Source organism: Mobula birostris, chromosome 13, assembly GCF_030028105.1.
Source record: "Mobula birostris isolate sMobBir1 chromosome 13, sMobBir1.hap1, whole genome shotgun sequence".
In the NCBI taxonomy this organism is placed as follows: Eukaryota; Metazoa; Chordata; class Chondrichthyes; order Myliobatiformes; family Myliobatidae; genus Mobula; species Mobula birostris.
The window spans coordinates 21,666,921-21,682,899 of NC_092382.1; the positions used below are offsets into that span (position 1 = coordinate 21,666,921).

The 15,979-nt window shown below is 44.0% G+C and overlaps 1 protein-coding gene across 2 annotated transcripts in view; it reads right to left on the reverse strand.

Annotated features, from left to right (window-relative positions):
• Positions 1 to 4,002: 4,002 nt before the first annotated feature.
• Positions 4,003 to 15,979, reverse strand: part of LOC140208536 (uncharacterized) — a 541,825-nt gene continuing 529,848 nt past the window's right edge. For both annotated transcript variants that reach the window (XM_072277281.1, XM_072277282.1), the window contains 2 exons: positions 15,336 to 15,503; positions 4,003 to 7,279 (listed from right to left, as the gene is read on the reverse strand). In XM_072277281.1, the coding sequence (XP_072133382.1) occupies positions 5,812 to 6,873 (1,062 nt within the window). In that variant the 5' untranslated portion in view covers positions 6,874 to 7,279; positions 15,336 to 15,503 and the 3' untranslated portion in view covers positions 4,003 to 5,811. The remainder of the gene's footprint in view (positions 7,280 to 15,335; positions 15,504 to 15,979) is intronic.

The window sequence follows — 15,979 nt, forward strand, 5'->3', positions numbered from 1 at the left end:
TTTCAGGCAGAAGCTAATAGTTTGCCTATTAGTCAGGGCATTATAGGATATGCCGAGGAGGAAGGTGCATGGGGTTGAGTGAGAACCGGGATCAGCCATGATAGAACGGCGGAGCAGACTCGATGGGGCTGAATGGCCTAATTCTGCTTATGGTCTTATACTGCTAGTGTCTTACACAGTGAAGATTGACACAAAATACTTACTACATTCAGCCGCTGTTTCTTTGTTCTGTTACTAACTCGCCAGTATCATCTTCCAGCGGTACAATATCAACTCTTGCCTCCCATTTACTCTTTATATGTCTGAAAAACTTTTGATACTTGATATTATTGGCTCACTTGCCTCAATTTTTCACCTTGTCTCCCCTGTGTGTTTTTTCTAGTTGTCTCCTGTTGGTTATGTAAAAGCTTTTCAATCCTCTAACTTCCCATTTTCTTGCTATATTATATGACCCACTTTTACTTTTATCAAACCCAGGAGAAAATCCGTGGATGATGGAAATCCAAGCAACACATACACACAATGCTTGAGGAACCTAGGAGGCCAGGCAGCATATATGGGAAATAGTAAACAGGCGATGTTTCGGGATGGGACGCTTCATCAGGACTGGGGAAAAAAAAAGATGAGACGTCAGAGGAAGAATTGTGGGAGTGAAAGGGGTGGAAGAAGTGGTAGGTGATCGGTGTAACTAGGAGAGGGGGACTAGTGAAGGAAAAAAAAACATCTTAGGATATAATTTCCTTAATGATTCTCGAAAGATCATTGCTAATGCCTCCACATCTCTTCAGCCACCGCTTTCAGATCTCTGAGGTGTACACCATCTGGTCCACGTGACCTATTCACCTTCAGACCATCTCTGTTTCCCAAGAACCTTCTCTCAAGTAACCTAACTTTACACATTCTGACCACTGATATCTGGGAATTACATATCCTCGTCAGTGTCTTCGACAGATAAGAGTGATATACAATACTTATTCAGATCATCTGCCATCACCTTGCACCCCCACCCCATTACTACCTCTACAACATCATTCTTCAGTGGTTTGATATCCACTTCCTCCTCTTTTACAGTAAACGTACCTGAAAAAAACATTTGGTATCCTCTTTAATATTATTGGCTAGCTCACCTATGTATTCCATCATTTCCTTCTTAATTATTTTAGTTGCATTCTTTTGATTTTTAAAAGCTTCCCAATGCTCTAACTTCCGAGTATTTTTTTGCAATATGCCCTCTCTTCGGTTTTTATATTGTCTTTGATTTCTCGTATCAGCCACGGTTTTGTCACCTGACCATTGGAATAAAACTTCCTCTTTGTGACGTGCATATCCTGCGCCTTCCGAATTGCTTCCGGCCGTCACTGTCCTGTTTTCATCCCTGCCTGTGTTCTTTTCAAATCAATTTTGACCAATTCTACTCTCATGCCTCTCAAATTCTCTTTATTCCACCTGTGACTTTAGCTTCTCCTTCTCTATTGTCAGGGTGAATTTTATCATATTAAGATCACTCTCCACTGAGGGTTCTTTGAACATAAGCGACCTAACTAATTCCGGTTCATTACAACACCCAATCTAGATTAGCAGATCCCCAAGTGGGTTCAACCACGAGCTGCTCCAAAAAAAACATCTTGTTGGCATTTTAGGAATTCCTCCTATTGAGACCAACACCATCCTAATTTTCCTAATCAGCTGCATGATAATCCCCCATGACGATTGTAAGATTGCCCTTTTGGCAGGCACTTTCTATCTCCCATTGTCATTTGTGGACCACAGACTTACTGCTGTTTGGGGGTCTCTACACAATTCCCATCAGGGATTTTTTTTTTTTTACATTTGCTCTTCCTTAATTCTACCCACAGAGATTCTACACCTTCCAACCCCATGCCACCTCTTTCTAATGATTTTATTTAGTATTTTACCAACAGAGCCACACAACCCCACTACCGGCTTGTTATTTCAAGAAACATATAAGTATCTGGGAAACAAGAGGACCTGCAGATGCTAGAAGTCTAGAGAACTACACACAAAGTACTGGAAGAGCTCAGCTTGTCAGGCAGCATCTGATGGGATGGGAATCAACATTTCAGGCCAAGACCCCTCTTTGGGACTCTTGATACCCATGTATCTGGAATGTCAACAAGCAAAGACAATAGAAAGTAGTATGAAATAGGGAAAACCTTTGACAAAATTTAGTTCAAGGCTTAAAAAAAAACCTGCCAAACAGAGATCAATAGCTAACAAATACAACAAAGGCAGTAAACACTTTCATCAAAAAGGACATTGACTTCCTTTTAATAAAAATATCTTAGTCCCATTTCAATCCATAAAATTTACAAACGTAAATAAGAAATTTAGAAAAGCATATTTACACTTAAACCCACTTGGATTAACACTACCTTGGACAGAAGGAGGGAGAGAAATAACACACATGGAAAAAAAACACAACAGTCAGATAAAACTTCTAGGTAAACATTTTCATCAAAAATGAACTGGATTCAGCACTCCCTGTGTGTATCTGCAATTGTGATAAGAAATACCAGAAAACTTAAATGAGAGGCCCATTCAGAAAAAAGAATCATCACTATGGAAGAAAACATTAACAGTGGAATGAGTATGACCCTCCATGGGAGACATCCCAGTGATCTGAGCAGATGAGATGGTGACAAGGAAGCATCGAGCACCTGACTGAGAGTTGGAGACCTCTTCCCAGAAACAGAGGGGTTCCTTTCAGAAATACAGGACAAGGTGGTTAACAAAAGGAAAAAAAAAAAATCAAAAATACATGAAATGCCAAGAAAAACCAGACACAATCCAACATATTCCAGGATCCTGCAGCAGTTTAACTCAGTTTGATTACTTATGAAGGTACAATCAAGTGGAAAATATCATTGACCAAAATCGTGCTTTAAAATACAAGCTCATGAATGCCCTCCATCACTCCATAACGGCACCATAAATTCAAGCCTGATCCAGTTTTAGAGTCAAAATCTTACAAATTATTTGATAATCAACACATTATTTCAGATAGGACAATCCATAATAACCATGGGGATATAATATTACAGGATAAACAAGCAGGAACAACTCCCTCAATAGATAAAACCATTCCCAACACACACGTTCCTCGACCAGTGGAGCACCTCACCAATGGTGTTGTTTGTGTCATCAGTCACACAATCGAAATATTTTCTGTCAATCAGCTTCCAAATGTTGCTACTGTGTCATTCGTCGCCACGCCCCACTGCTGATTCCCTTCTCATCATACGTTCTTACCCTGACCATCGTCCAAAGCCCCAAACTCTGCCCTGTGCAGACCCGCCTCTGGTTTCTGACCCTGCTCCATTGAACATCTAACTGATGGTTTCCCATTCTGCTTTCAGTCTTTAGAGGACAGTGGTGTTTTCAACAACCCTTCAGAAGCAGGGAAAATGACCCATAACGTGGAAATGAGTCGTGATTAAGGAGGTTAACTACCAATGTCATGCTCCTCAGCACAGAGATTAGAGGGGCGAAGAGCATCCCAGTCAGAACTGCAGTCAGCTCGACTTCTTCAGTCTGCAGAGAATTCAAGGGAAACCTCTTCACCCACAGAGTGGTGACTGTTTGGAACCCATCACCACAGGGAGAGTGAGAGATGAACAACAGGGGAGGATTTAAAAGGACTGTCGTGGAACAGAATTACTGGCAGGGTCCAGCCGGCCTGAGTTGACTCTCTCCTGTACACTAGTTGTGTTATAAATTCACTAAGTAATGGAGACAGAGTTTAAAATAGAACTGATTTATTTGTCTCAGATACAGGAATATTAACCTCCAGTCTCTTTAAGGTGAGTATGCAGCAGAAGAAACTCCTCCCATGCCCAGTGACCAGGGTGCAGAACTGGGTGTGGTGAGCAGCAGCAATAATTGCAGAGTTCAGCACCGACAGTCACTCTCAAAATTGCATTGAGCAACGGTGATGGACAAATATCCAGCATGCAGCTTATTGAAACTTTCTGCCAGTGTGAACCCAGCAGTCTGCCACAAGTGTATCACACTGTAAGGTTTCACCACTCATTTAATGGCCTCTCTGTAATGTTTCACTGCTGAAGTAACAGTTTCAGTGCAGCAGCAATGTTTAGGTTATGAATAGAGATAACAGGGTTTTAGATTGCGGTGCTATCCAATGTTACGTAACCGCACTAATGAATGTCAATTGAGGCAGATTATATCCAAACAACCAAACATTTAGTAAATATCGATAAACACTGGGGAAAGAATGAAAACCTTAACCGGAAGTAAACTGCTACATGGCCCTTCAACAAACCGCCACTCGGTACTATTTCTTAAAACGATAAATGCGAAAACAGTTCTTAAAGCGATAAATTCAAACACAGTTCTGAAAATGGTAAATTCAAAAATCCAAGAGATTTATACAGTCAATTGGGAGAGACTTCTCTGGAGAAGGATTTTCTTCATAGATGCGACTTTCCTGCAGGTTCTGTCCAAAGGATTCACAACGAAGGAAGTAGACGGCTTAAAGCAACTGACCTTTCTTCTGGCGAGCAAATCCTACATGAACTACCTTGCTCTTTTGGCAGCAGTTATCTTTGATGCAGGTCGCTACTTCTTCAATGAAGACTCAATAAGGTCAATCCTTTATTAAACTGCCAATCGATACCAACTTTTCTTAATCTTTCAGATCCTGTACTTCGATAAAGTCTTCACTCTCCAATACGACTGAAAAGGTACACCAACAAATCTGGCAGAAATTGGGTAAATTACAAGTCCAGCACTTTAGTACCTTACAACAGAACGTAAACCTCCGTTTGAAAAATGAAACAGCGTCATAAGCAAATACACAACAGAACGGAGTCTCCAGCTAACGTTCTAGCTGGAAAACTAACTGCGTCACCAGAGTCTCCCTCTTATATACCTGTTGAGAACAGGTCATCATGTGACCTCACATCGGCGGGAAAATTACATCCGGTGACCTCCAAAAAAAACAACAAAAACCATTACATCATACTCACAAGACAGTCACAAGATATCCATGAGCAAAGTAACACCAATGACAGAAATGTTCTTTCTTGTGAGTCTGGAACAGAGATTTTCATGGTCTTTTGCCAGGGAGAGTTGAGAAGATGTGAATGGAGAGAGAGGGGCCTTTCTCCTTTTTTTTTGTTTTCTTTACTAACCCTATAGTCAAAGTAAGAATTATAAAGCTCAATTGTTTAATCACATATTGTGTACCATTTGTTATTTTGGGGTACTGATTCATAAAAGGGGACATATCGAGCAGCATCCACCCAAATGAGATTTCTTAAGTTTGGCTGGGCTGGGGGACTATCACCCCCTATATTAAGCTGCTAGCTGAAGCAAGAGTTACATAAGGTTAGATGACTGAGTGAATCGCTTACCACATTCACAGCAGGTGAACGGCCTCTCCCCAGTATGAACTCAGCGATGCACATTTGATTGATTTGGCTAAGAGAATCTCTTCCCAAAGTCTGAGCAGGTGATCGGCCTCTACCCAGTGTGAACTCGCTGGTGTCTCTGTAGTTGAGATGACCGAGTGAATCCCTTTCCACACACTGAGCAGGTGAACAGCCTCTCCCCAGTGTGAACTCACTGATGTACCTTCAGATGGGATGAGCAAGTGTATCCCTTCCCACAGTCTGAGCAGGTGAGCGGCCTCTCTCCAGTGTGAACTCGCTGATGTATCTTAAGTTGAAATGACTGAATCTTTTCCCACAGTCTGAGCAGGTGAGTAGTCTCTCTCCAGTGTGAACTCTCTGATGTACCTTCAGTTGGGATGACCAAGTGAATCACTTCCCTTCAGTCTGAGCAGGTGAATGGCCTCTCTCCAGTGTGAACTCTCTGATGTACCTTCAGTATAGATAACCGAGTGAATCCCTTCCCACAGTCCAAGCAGGTGAACGGCCGCTCCCCGGTGTGAACTCGCTGGTGTGCCATTAGGTCGGATGACCGAGTGAATCCTTTAGCACAGTCTGAGCAGGTGAACGGCCTCTCTCCAGTGTGAACTCTCTGATGTACCTTTAGTTGGGATGAGGAAGTGACTCCCTTCCCACAGTCTGAGCAAGTGAACGGCCACTCCCCGGTGTGAACTGACCGGTGTGCTTGTAGGTGGGATGATCGAGTGAATCCCTTCCCACAGTCTGAGCAGGTGAACGGCCTCACCCCAGTGTGAAATTGCTGATGTACCTTCAGTTGAGATGACGATGTGAATCCCTTCCCACAGTCTGAGCAGGTGAACGGCCTCTCTCCAGTGTGAACTGACTGGTGTGCTTGCATTTGGGATGATCGATTGAATCCCTTCCCGCAGTCTGAGCAGGCGAACGGCCTCTCTCCATTGTGAACTCTCTGATGCACCTTCAGTTTAGATAACCGAGTGAATCCTTTCCCACAGTCTGAGCAGGTGAACGGCCTCTCCCCTGTGTGAAGTGACTTGTGTACCAGTAGGTCGGATGACCGAGTGAATCCTTTCCCACAGTCTGAGCAGGTGAACGGCCTCTCTCCAGTGTGAAGTCTCTGATGTATCTTTAGTTGGGATGAGCAAGTGACTCCCTTCCCACAGTCTGAGCAGGTGAACGGCCACTCCCCGGTGTGAACTGACTTGTGCACCAGTAGATCGGATGAATTAGTGAATCCTTTCCCACAGTCTGAGCAGGTGAATGGCCGCTCTCCAGTGTGAACTGACCGGTGTGCTTGTAGGTGGGATGACTGAGTGAATCCCTTCCCGCAGTCTGAGCAGGTGAATGGCCTCTCTCCAGTGTGAACTCTCTGATGTACCTTCAGTTTAGATGCCTGAGTGAATCCCTTCCCACAATCTGAGCAGGTGAACGGCCGCTCCCCGGTGTGAACTCGCTGGTGACCCATTAGGTCAGATGACCGTGTGAATTCTTCCCCACAAATTCAGCAGATGATCAGCCTCTGCCCAGTGAGTACTGACTGGTGTGTCCACAGGTGGGAATACCAACTGAATCCCTTCTCACACACAGAACAGGTGAATGGCCTTGTCCCAGTGTGAACTTGCTGATGTACCTTCAGTTGAAATGACCCACTGAATCCATTCCCATTGTCTGATCAGATGAATGGGTTCCCCTGTGTAAAATGACGGGAATACCAGTCGGTCAGATAACCGAGTGAGTCCTTCCCCAGAGTCTGAGCAGGAAGGATGATCGAGTGAATCCCTTGCCCCACTTCTTAAATATCTGGACGAAGACAGCAAAACTGGTGTGTTGTGTTCGAGATTCCCGTAGACAAATTCCTTGTTGTTTTTAATCTGTAAAAAGATTTACAAAATCGATCAATGAATGAAGGACAACATTTCAGATGAGATCACTTGAGTTGCCAAGGTGTGATCTGGCATCACACCGTTACAGTGAGGTTCAACCCAAGTTAGAGAGAGAAATCACCTTCTAACTGGGCACAGTGCTGGTATCTGTAATGACCATCAAACTCTCTGATGCTCTTCTTGTCTCTATAAGAATGGGGCATTTCTGCCATCTCCAATCTGTGACCTGGCTCAGTTTGACTCTCTCCATTGGTATTATTCCCTGTTCCCACTGAGCTGCATGGGTTCCTGTCCCCACAGTAACTGAAACACTCTCACACAAATAGCCGGCAGTGCATTCCACGCACCCACCACTCTCTGGGTAAAAAACTTACCCCTGACATCCCCTCGGTATCTATTAACAAACACCTTAAAACTATGCCCCCTCGTGTTAGCCATTTCAGCCCTGGGAATAAACCTCTGGCTATCCACACGATTAATGCCCCTCATCATCTTATACACCAAAAAAGGCTCTAAACATGAACAAGGAAATTATACATTGCTGTGAGGATTTGCCAGAAATACTGTATACAAAATTATGAGGGTATAGATAGGGTAAATGCAAGCAGCTTTTTCCACTGAGGTTGGGTGGGATGACAACCAGAGGTCATGGGTAAATGGGGAAGGTAAAAATTTTACGGGAACATTTGGAAAAGCTCTTCACTGAAATGGTCGTGAGAATGTGGAATGAGATGCCAGCACAAGTGAAGAATATGAGCTCAGTTTCACTATTTAGAAGAAGTTTGTTTGGGAGCCTGGATGGTGGGGGTATGGAGGGCGATGGTCCTGGTGCAGGTAGTTGCATTAGACAGCCTAAGTGTTTTTTCAGTATTGACTAGATGGGCTAAATAGCCTGTTTCTGCACTGAACTTCTCCATGTTTCTATGACAGAGAAGCTGGACAAACTTGTCTGGAAGGGAAAAGGTAGGAGTGACAACAGAGCAACAATGGCTGGAGTTTCTGGGAGCAGTTCAGGAGCTGAGTGATCGATACATCCCAAAGAAGTGGAAGCATTGGAAAGGCAGGAGGCCACAACCGTGGCTGAAATGGGAAGCCAAACTGAAGGCAAACAAAAGAGCAAAAACTATTGGGAAGCTTTTAGAAACCAACAGAAGACGACTTAAAAAAAAGTCAGGTGAGCATGGGGGTGGGATTACAATATTGTAGTCATTAATGAGTCTTGGTAGCACCCAACAGTGTGAGGCATTTTGAGGAACAAAATATCTGGGGCCTCAATATTTCTTGAAAACCAAGGTTCCCTGCACCAGTTACCTTTCAACTTTTATTTTGTCAGGCACATACAAACTAGACACTCTCAAAATTTCACTTCTGAAGGCCTCCCACTTACAAGTACTCCTTTGCCAGAAAACAGCTTGCCCCAAACCACACTTGTCAGATCCTTTCTGATACCATCAAAATTGACCTTTCTCCAATTTAGAATCTCAACCCATGGTCCAGACCTCTCTTTTTCCATATTTACTTTGAATCTCATGGAATTATGATCACTGCTTTCTGTCACCAGCCCTGGATCATTTCTTAACAGTTTATTGCACACTTCTACGTAGGGAATTCTATGAACTGATTAAGGGCACATTTGACAAACTCTACCCCATCTAGTCCTTTTACAGTATGAGAGTCCCAGTCAAAATATGGAAAGTTAAAATCACTTACTGAATCAACCTTTGTTTCTTGGCATGGTCTACCATCTCTCTACAAATTTGTTCCTCTAAATCCCTCAGACCGTTAGGTGCAACCAAGTCTCAATAATGGCTACAATACCATAATTCCCTGTCCTGAGCTCATCTGGCTTTCCTACGATGCTTTTGCATTGTGATATACACAGCTCAGCACATTCATCGCACCATGCTCAACCATTTGATTGCTGACTCTATCTGAGGTCTGAACAACATCTGTCTGGTGTCAAGAAAACAACCTCTCGCTCATTGTCACAAAAACAAAAGAGCCGATTGTGGACGACAGGAGGAATGGAGACAGGCTAACCCCTATTGACATCAGTGGATCTGGGGTTGAGAGGGTGAACAGCTTTAAGTTCCTCAGCATAAACATCACCGAGGATCTCACATGGTCTGTACATACCGGCTGTGTTGTGAGAAAAAGCACAACAGCACCTCTTTCACCTCAGATGGTTGAAGAAGTTTGGGATGGGGCTCCAAATCCTAAGAACTTTCTACAGGGACACAACTGAGAGCATCCTGACTGGCTGCATCACTGCCTGGTATGGGAACTCCCTTAATCGCAGGTCCCTGCAGAGAGTGGTCAGACAGCCCAGCGCATCTGTAGGATATGAACTTCCCACTATTCAGGACATTTACAGAGACAGGTGTGTAAAAAGGGCCCAAAGGATATTGGGGACCCAATTCACCACGACCACAAACTGTTCCTGCTGCTCCCATCCAGGAAACGGTACCACAGCAAAAGGACCAACAGGCTCCGGGACATCATCTTCCACCAGGCCATCAGACTGATTAATTCATGCTGATACAATTGAATTTCTATGTTATATTGACTGTCCTATGTACAAACTATTTATTATAATTTACTATAAATTACACATTCAGTCGGGGACATAACGTAAAGATTTCTACTAATCATGTATATGAAGGATGTATGTAATAAAGTCAATTCAATTCACCCTCTCCACTATCTGTTCTGTCATTCTGGCTCCCATTCCCCCTACAACTTATTTTAACCACATCACCATCTCCCCACACTAGCACTAGCGAGCCTTACCACTGGGATATTAGTCCCCTGTTGTTCTGTTCCCCTAACGAACAAATCCCCTATCACCCCTTTGACTTTCCTCTGCCAGGTAAATCCCCCCAACAGTTTCTAAAGTGTTCCACCTGTTGTTGTGTGGGATGGACACAAGATTACTCTGCGATGGCTATTTAACCTCATTCCCCTTCCTGACTCTCACCCAGTTTCCTGTGTCCTGCACCTTGGGTGTAACTCACCTCTCTTCATGTCATATCTATCACCCCCTCCATCTCCTGGATGATCCGGAATTCATCCATTTCAAGTTCCAACTCCTTAAAGTGCAGGGTTACAAGCTGCAGCTGGATGCACATCTTGTAGGTGAGGGCATCAGGGACACTGGAGGTCTCCCCACCTTCCCACCAATGTCCTCCCTAATTTGCAATGACCAGTGTGCACATAAATCTTGTATTGTGCTTTTTTTTTTTTTTTTTACCCAGTGTGCACAGTGAATTTTATATACAGTGGTATTCATTTTAACAGCTATCAAATCATCGTCAATAAGAACTTTGATTTCCTCTGGGTTTGATCGAGTCCCATCTGCATTCTCACACAAACTATGTAGCAGGCCTGTAACAGGTAATGAAAGATTTTCTCACCAGAGCTTTTGCACATTGTCCATATTTGGTTTGCTTGCTGAATTACGCTTCAAAAAGTCAGATTTCTAAATATCACTCCACTTCTTCCCACTTGTAAATTCTCCAGCAACTTTTGCATCCCCACAATACACACAGGTGACACCAGTTTCTGTATTGTACATAAATATTTCCCCTGAACCCTCCTGAGGAATTGAGGATATATTAAAAAAATCATTTTGATCCTATGTAACCTCTGGCTGCAAGAATAACTGGGACTGTTTAGGAATTTTTGAACTGAAGTAAACTCTGTCTTCAGTGGTTAGCTAAGACAGGCTCATTACTGGTTCCCTGCGGCTTGCAGAGAGATGCACTGAGAGCTGATAACATTATACCTTGCACCCCCTTTAGCTGATAATATTATACATTGTACCCTCATTTGAGTAAAGGGAGGAGGACTCGCCGATAAGGACAGGAATGAACATCTCTCTGTAATTAAATCAGGGCCTTGCAAAGGGAATACCTGATAAGGACTGGACAATATATCAATCTGTAATTAAAACCTTGATTTAGCGAACTCTCTTATCTAAGTAATTAAGAATGCTGACCAATTAAGTTAGCCAACATGATTAAAACTAATAATATGGATTGGCCTGACAATGACCAAAATCAAATGCAACGAGCTTTGACATATTATTGGGACCTGGTTTTCCAAACCATATCAACCCCAACAGGAACTAATATTAAAGGTGAACATCTTAATTAACGAGAGCTGTATAACTCATGTCCTTCTACCTTAGGCCACAAATTTATCAATCACCCCTGCTGTGGACACTTTCTGGAGGTCCAAGATCCGTATGCAGCACGACCGCTGGACTAAGTGTGTAAATGTAGGACCGGGCTATGTTGAAAAATAAATATGTGAGGTTTTCTAAAATTGACTCCTTCTACCTTAGGCCAAGAACTTATCAATCACCCCTCGTGCTCACCGCTCTACAGTTACCTCGAGTTCTGGCTATTATTAAATGTGCGGCCCACAGTCACATGTCCGACCGGGTCACTAAAGGCAACGCTTTAGCAGATTAGACAGTGAAAAGTGCGGCACAATCCTCGGTAGTTGTAGTCTCCTCGGGTTCCCGTCGAACAACCCTCCGTGACTGAAGCAGAACGGGTTTGCCAGACATGCGGGAGGTACGTACTTTTCAGGGGGACGCCTCTGAGGAGGAGCGCAAACTGTGGTCCCAGATGGGGTGTCGGAAAGACCCCGACCCAGGTTTTCAGATCACCCCAGTGGGACAGGTTTGTGTTCCTACACAGTTTTTACCAATATTGGTCGATTATATACATAATTGTAGACACCTGGAAAAGGAGGGGATGGTTTGTAACCTGTACCCTGCACACCAGGTACGACTCCCTTGACAGGTGAACCCTTCTCGTGTCTACAAGTTGATTTTATTGAATTGCCTAGAGTATATTGCTATAGATACTGCTTAGTTACTATAGATGTGTTTAGTAGATGGATTGAAGCTATTCCAACTACCAATAATACTGGTATGACTGTTGTGAAGGTATTATTATGGGAAATAATTGCCAGGTACTGAGAAACTGAGAGATACTGAGCTCTGACAATGGCCCACGCTTTGTGATGAAAGTAGATAAACAGACATGTAACAACATGTAACAACTTGGCTATCCAGCAACAATTCCACTGTGCACACAACCCACAGGCCACTGGCATTGTGGAAAGAGCCAATGGCACTCTGAAGAGTAAATTGCCCAACTAACAGCGGAGACTGGACTCACTTGGTTGAAGGTTCTACCGTTAGCCCTGTTCCACATGAGGGTTACCCCTCAGGGGAAAACAGGGTTGTCACCAGCTGAAATCATTTATGGATGGCCCATGAGGACACACTGGGGACCAAGACCTTGGGTACCATTGTTCCCAGTAAGTCTACCAGCAAAATTCAATATGCATACCCTAGGGGAAGAGATGGGGAAATATACATGCAAACTAACCAAAATTTTCCAAGCATTACATTCACAGGTACGACAGGCTTGCAAGGAAGAGAACTACCCCGCAGAGAGGAGTGACTATCTCACCCTAGAACCTGGGGATTTTGTCCTGATCAAGAACTGGGATCGAGGGAATCTCAGACCTCGGTGGAGAGGACCATATCAGGTGTTACTGACCACTCCCACGTCTGTGAAACTGAAGGGGCAATCTCGGTGGATACATCGAACAGACTGCAAACATGTTACTGAAGGAACTGAGTAGAAGGACTCTCTCGGACTAAAGGAAGATGTATTGGTTGATAGTGGTATTTGTGTTTATGTCTTTCAGAGGGCTCACCCCAGCATCCGGGGGCCCCCATGTTAACACCTTTCTGTCTCTCTGTCACACCTATGCCAAACAGGTAGAACTAGGTGTCTGCTGGGTTTGTGCTGAAACTCCACAGCATGGTAAAACTACGATTCCAATGTCAGTAATCCCGCTCAACCAGAGTGAGGAACTCTCAGCCTGGGCTTTCTCAAATAACACCCGGGGAAGAGAGGTGAGGAACCGCGGTCCAGTCAGAGATGACTGTGGCTGTCAGTGTTTTGAGGGATGCTATCTCAGGCCTCCACCAAACAGAAGTTCCTATACTGGGAAACATGCATCCTGGCCATACTTGCAGGTGCCCAGCATTGCAGAGGAATAACTGAGACTGAACAACTTTGGATGATCACTTTTCTCTCCTATGGAATAGCCAGGAATTCACGAGAGATAATCAATTTGGCTACAGCACTTGAGGAGCTGGCCACAATACTGCAGGGGCCCTGACAGAAACACAGGCCCAAGGAACAGAAATATCCACTGAAATTATTGCAATTTGGCAAACAGTCCTACAGAATCGTATGGCTTTAGATTTTATCCTGGTTGAGAAAGGGGGAACCTGTGCTATTATTGACACAGAATGCTACACCTATATCCCTGATGAGTCTACTAACATTACACCCCTCTCCGAGCACACTGCCGAGGAGACTGCAGCATTAAGAAAGTTGGACAGGATTTACATGGGGTCACCGAAGGGTCAAAATGGTGGTCTTCGAAGGCCTGATCGGTAATATGTGGAGCATGATATTGCATTATGGCCTAATAGTTGTAGATATCATTGTTATAATTACTGTTGTACACTGTTTTTACCCACTGATAAGTCAATGCTGTACTTGGTTGCTTTCTCTGTAAAACATTACTGCTTTGATCATCATGTACTGGTCAAAAGGAGATCATTGTGGACTTCAGGCATGGTGGGAGTCACACTCGCATCCCCATCTACAACAACGGATCTATAATGGAGCGTGTATCAAGCTTCAAATTCCTTGGTGTCCACATTTCCGCGGATCTCACCTGGTCCCTGAACTCCTCCATCCTGATCAAAAAGGCGCAACACGCCTTTATTTCCTGCGCAGCATGAAGAAAGCTCACCTCTGTCCCAGGATATTGACGGACTTTTACCGCTGTACCAATGAGAGCATACTCACCAACTGCATCTCAGTGTGGTATGGCAATTGTCCCATATCTGACCGCAAAGCACTCCAGTGTGTGATGAAAACTGCCCAGCGGATTATCGGCACCCACTTGCCCACCATTGAGAACATCTACCATAAATGCTGCCTGGGCAGGGCGAAACACATTATCAAGGATGCATCTCACCCTAACCATGGACTTTTTACTCTCCTCCCATCCAGCAGGCGCTACAGGAGCCTCCGCTCCCGCACCAGCAGGCACAGGAAGAGCTTCTTCCCTGAGGCTGTGACCCTGCTGAACCTCACATCACAGCACTAAGCAGTATTGCATCCGTATTGTACTGTCTCAGTACTTTTATATTTGTGTGCTGTAGCACTTTTTTAATTCAGTTATTTTGTAAGTAACACTATTCTTTGCATTTCTGGTCAGATGCTAAATGCATTTCATTGGCTTTGTATTTGTACTCAGCACAATGACAATAAAGTTGAATCTAATGATAAGATATGTAAAAGGATTAACTCTTTGTTAAACAATAGCAGCCTGTTTTTCTGAAAGAAACTGCTGATTGTCAACAGATGTGCTGAGCCATGCTGAGCCATATTTCTTCTTGAGGGTGGCTAGCTGGGGTTTCAGGATGCTTATCTCCCTGTGCACTCATGCGTAGAGATAGGACAGCTTCAGTCTGTTCTGTGTATAAGCCATTATGACTATTTTGTAAACTGACTTTAGGGGCTGTCATGGAGTAAATAACTTTGGCTCCAGCCTGTCTTGTGTGGGGGGTATCTGGACGGATATATCTGTGGTGTAAGGGGAATTGTTAGTCAGTTAGTGGATTGGGCAGAACAGTCATACACTGCTCCTGTTTGAGCGGCTAAGTGAGTAAGGCCAAAGTGCGTGGAATAAAGAGTTTGTACTTACACGGTCTCTGAGAGACTTTATCTGGATTCGACTTCCACAGAATGGGAGTGGTTTTAAAGGGCTGGGCTGCTGGAAGCACATTACCAGACCTGGAGTGATTGCAGCTGGGTCTGACAGAGGCATAACAGGTTCTTCTGGGCACATTCAGTCTCACACCAACTATTTCCTGCCTTCCTTTGTACAGGTACGCAATGTCTAAAGGACCAGTGTTTAAGTAAATGAGACTCACCAAACTTTCTCCTGACTGAATCACTGGATTCTCCGAGTCAGATGGGTGCTCTCCAGTTGATGCTCTCAATCCTCGGGCTGGTTCACTTGTTGCTGTTCCCTCATCTTCAGACGTGGTTCGCTTCCAGTTGGGGTTTTTCTTCCAATAAATCTCTCACCGCAGGTCTAACTTTAACATGAAAGATAATGAAGCACATTAACAATAAAAAGGAAAAACAAACATTTCTGCTTAATGTTACTAAGAACAAAACTCACTGAAACTTGCCCCTCACATCTCCTCTGACCTTAAATGTATTCGACTTTTCAACCTCTTTGAATCGTCTGTCCACTCCATCTGTTCCTCTCATAATCTTATAAACGTCCATCCAGTCTCAGGCCAGCCTGGAGAAAACAACCCAAGTTTGTCCAGCCTCTCGTTACAGCTCATGCCCTCTAACCCAGGCTAACCTCTTCTGCGCCCTCTCCAAAGCCCCATCATCCTTCCCAGAGTGGGGTGATCAGAACTGTATGAAACACTCCGGATGTGGCCTGACTGGAGTTTTATAAAGCTGCAACACAGCTTCCTGACGTTTGAACTCAATGCATCAACTAATGAAGACAACCACGCCATTTGCCTTCTTAACCACCTGATCAATCTGTGCAGTC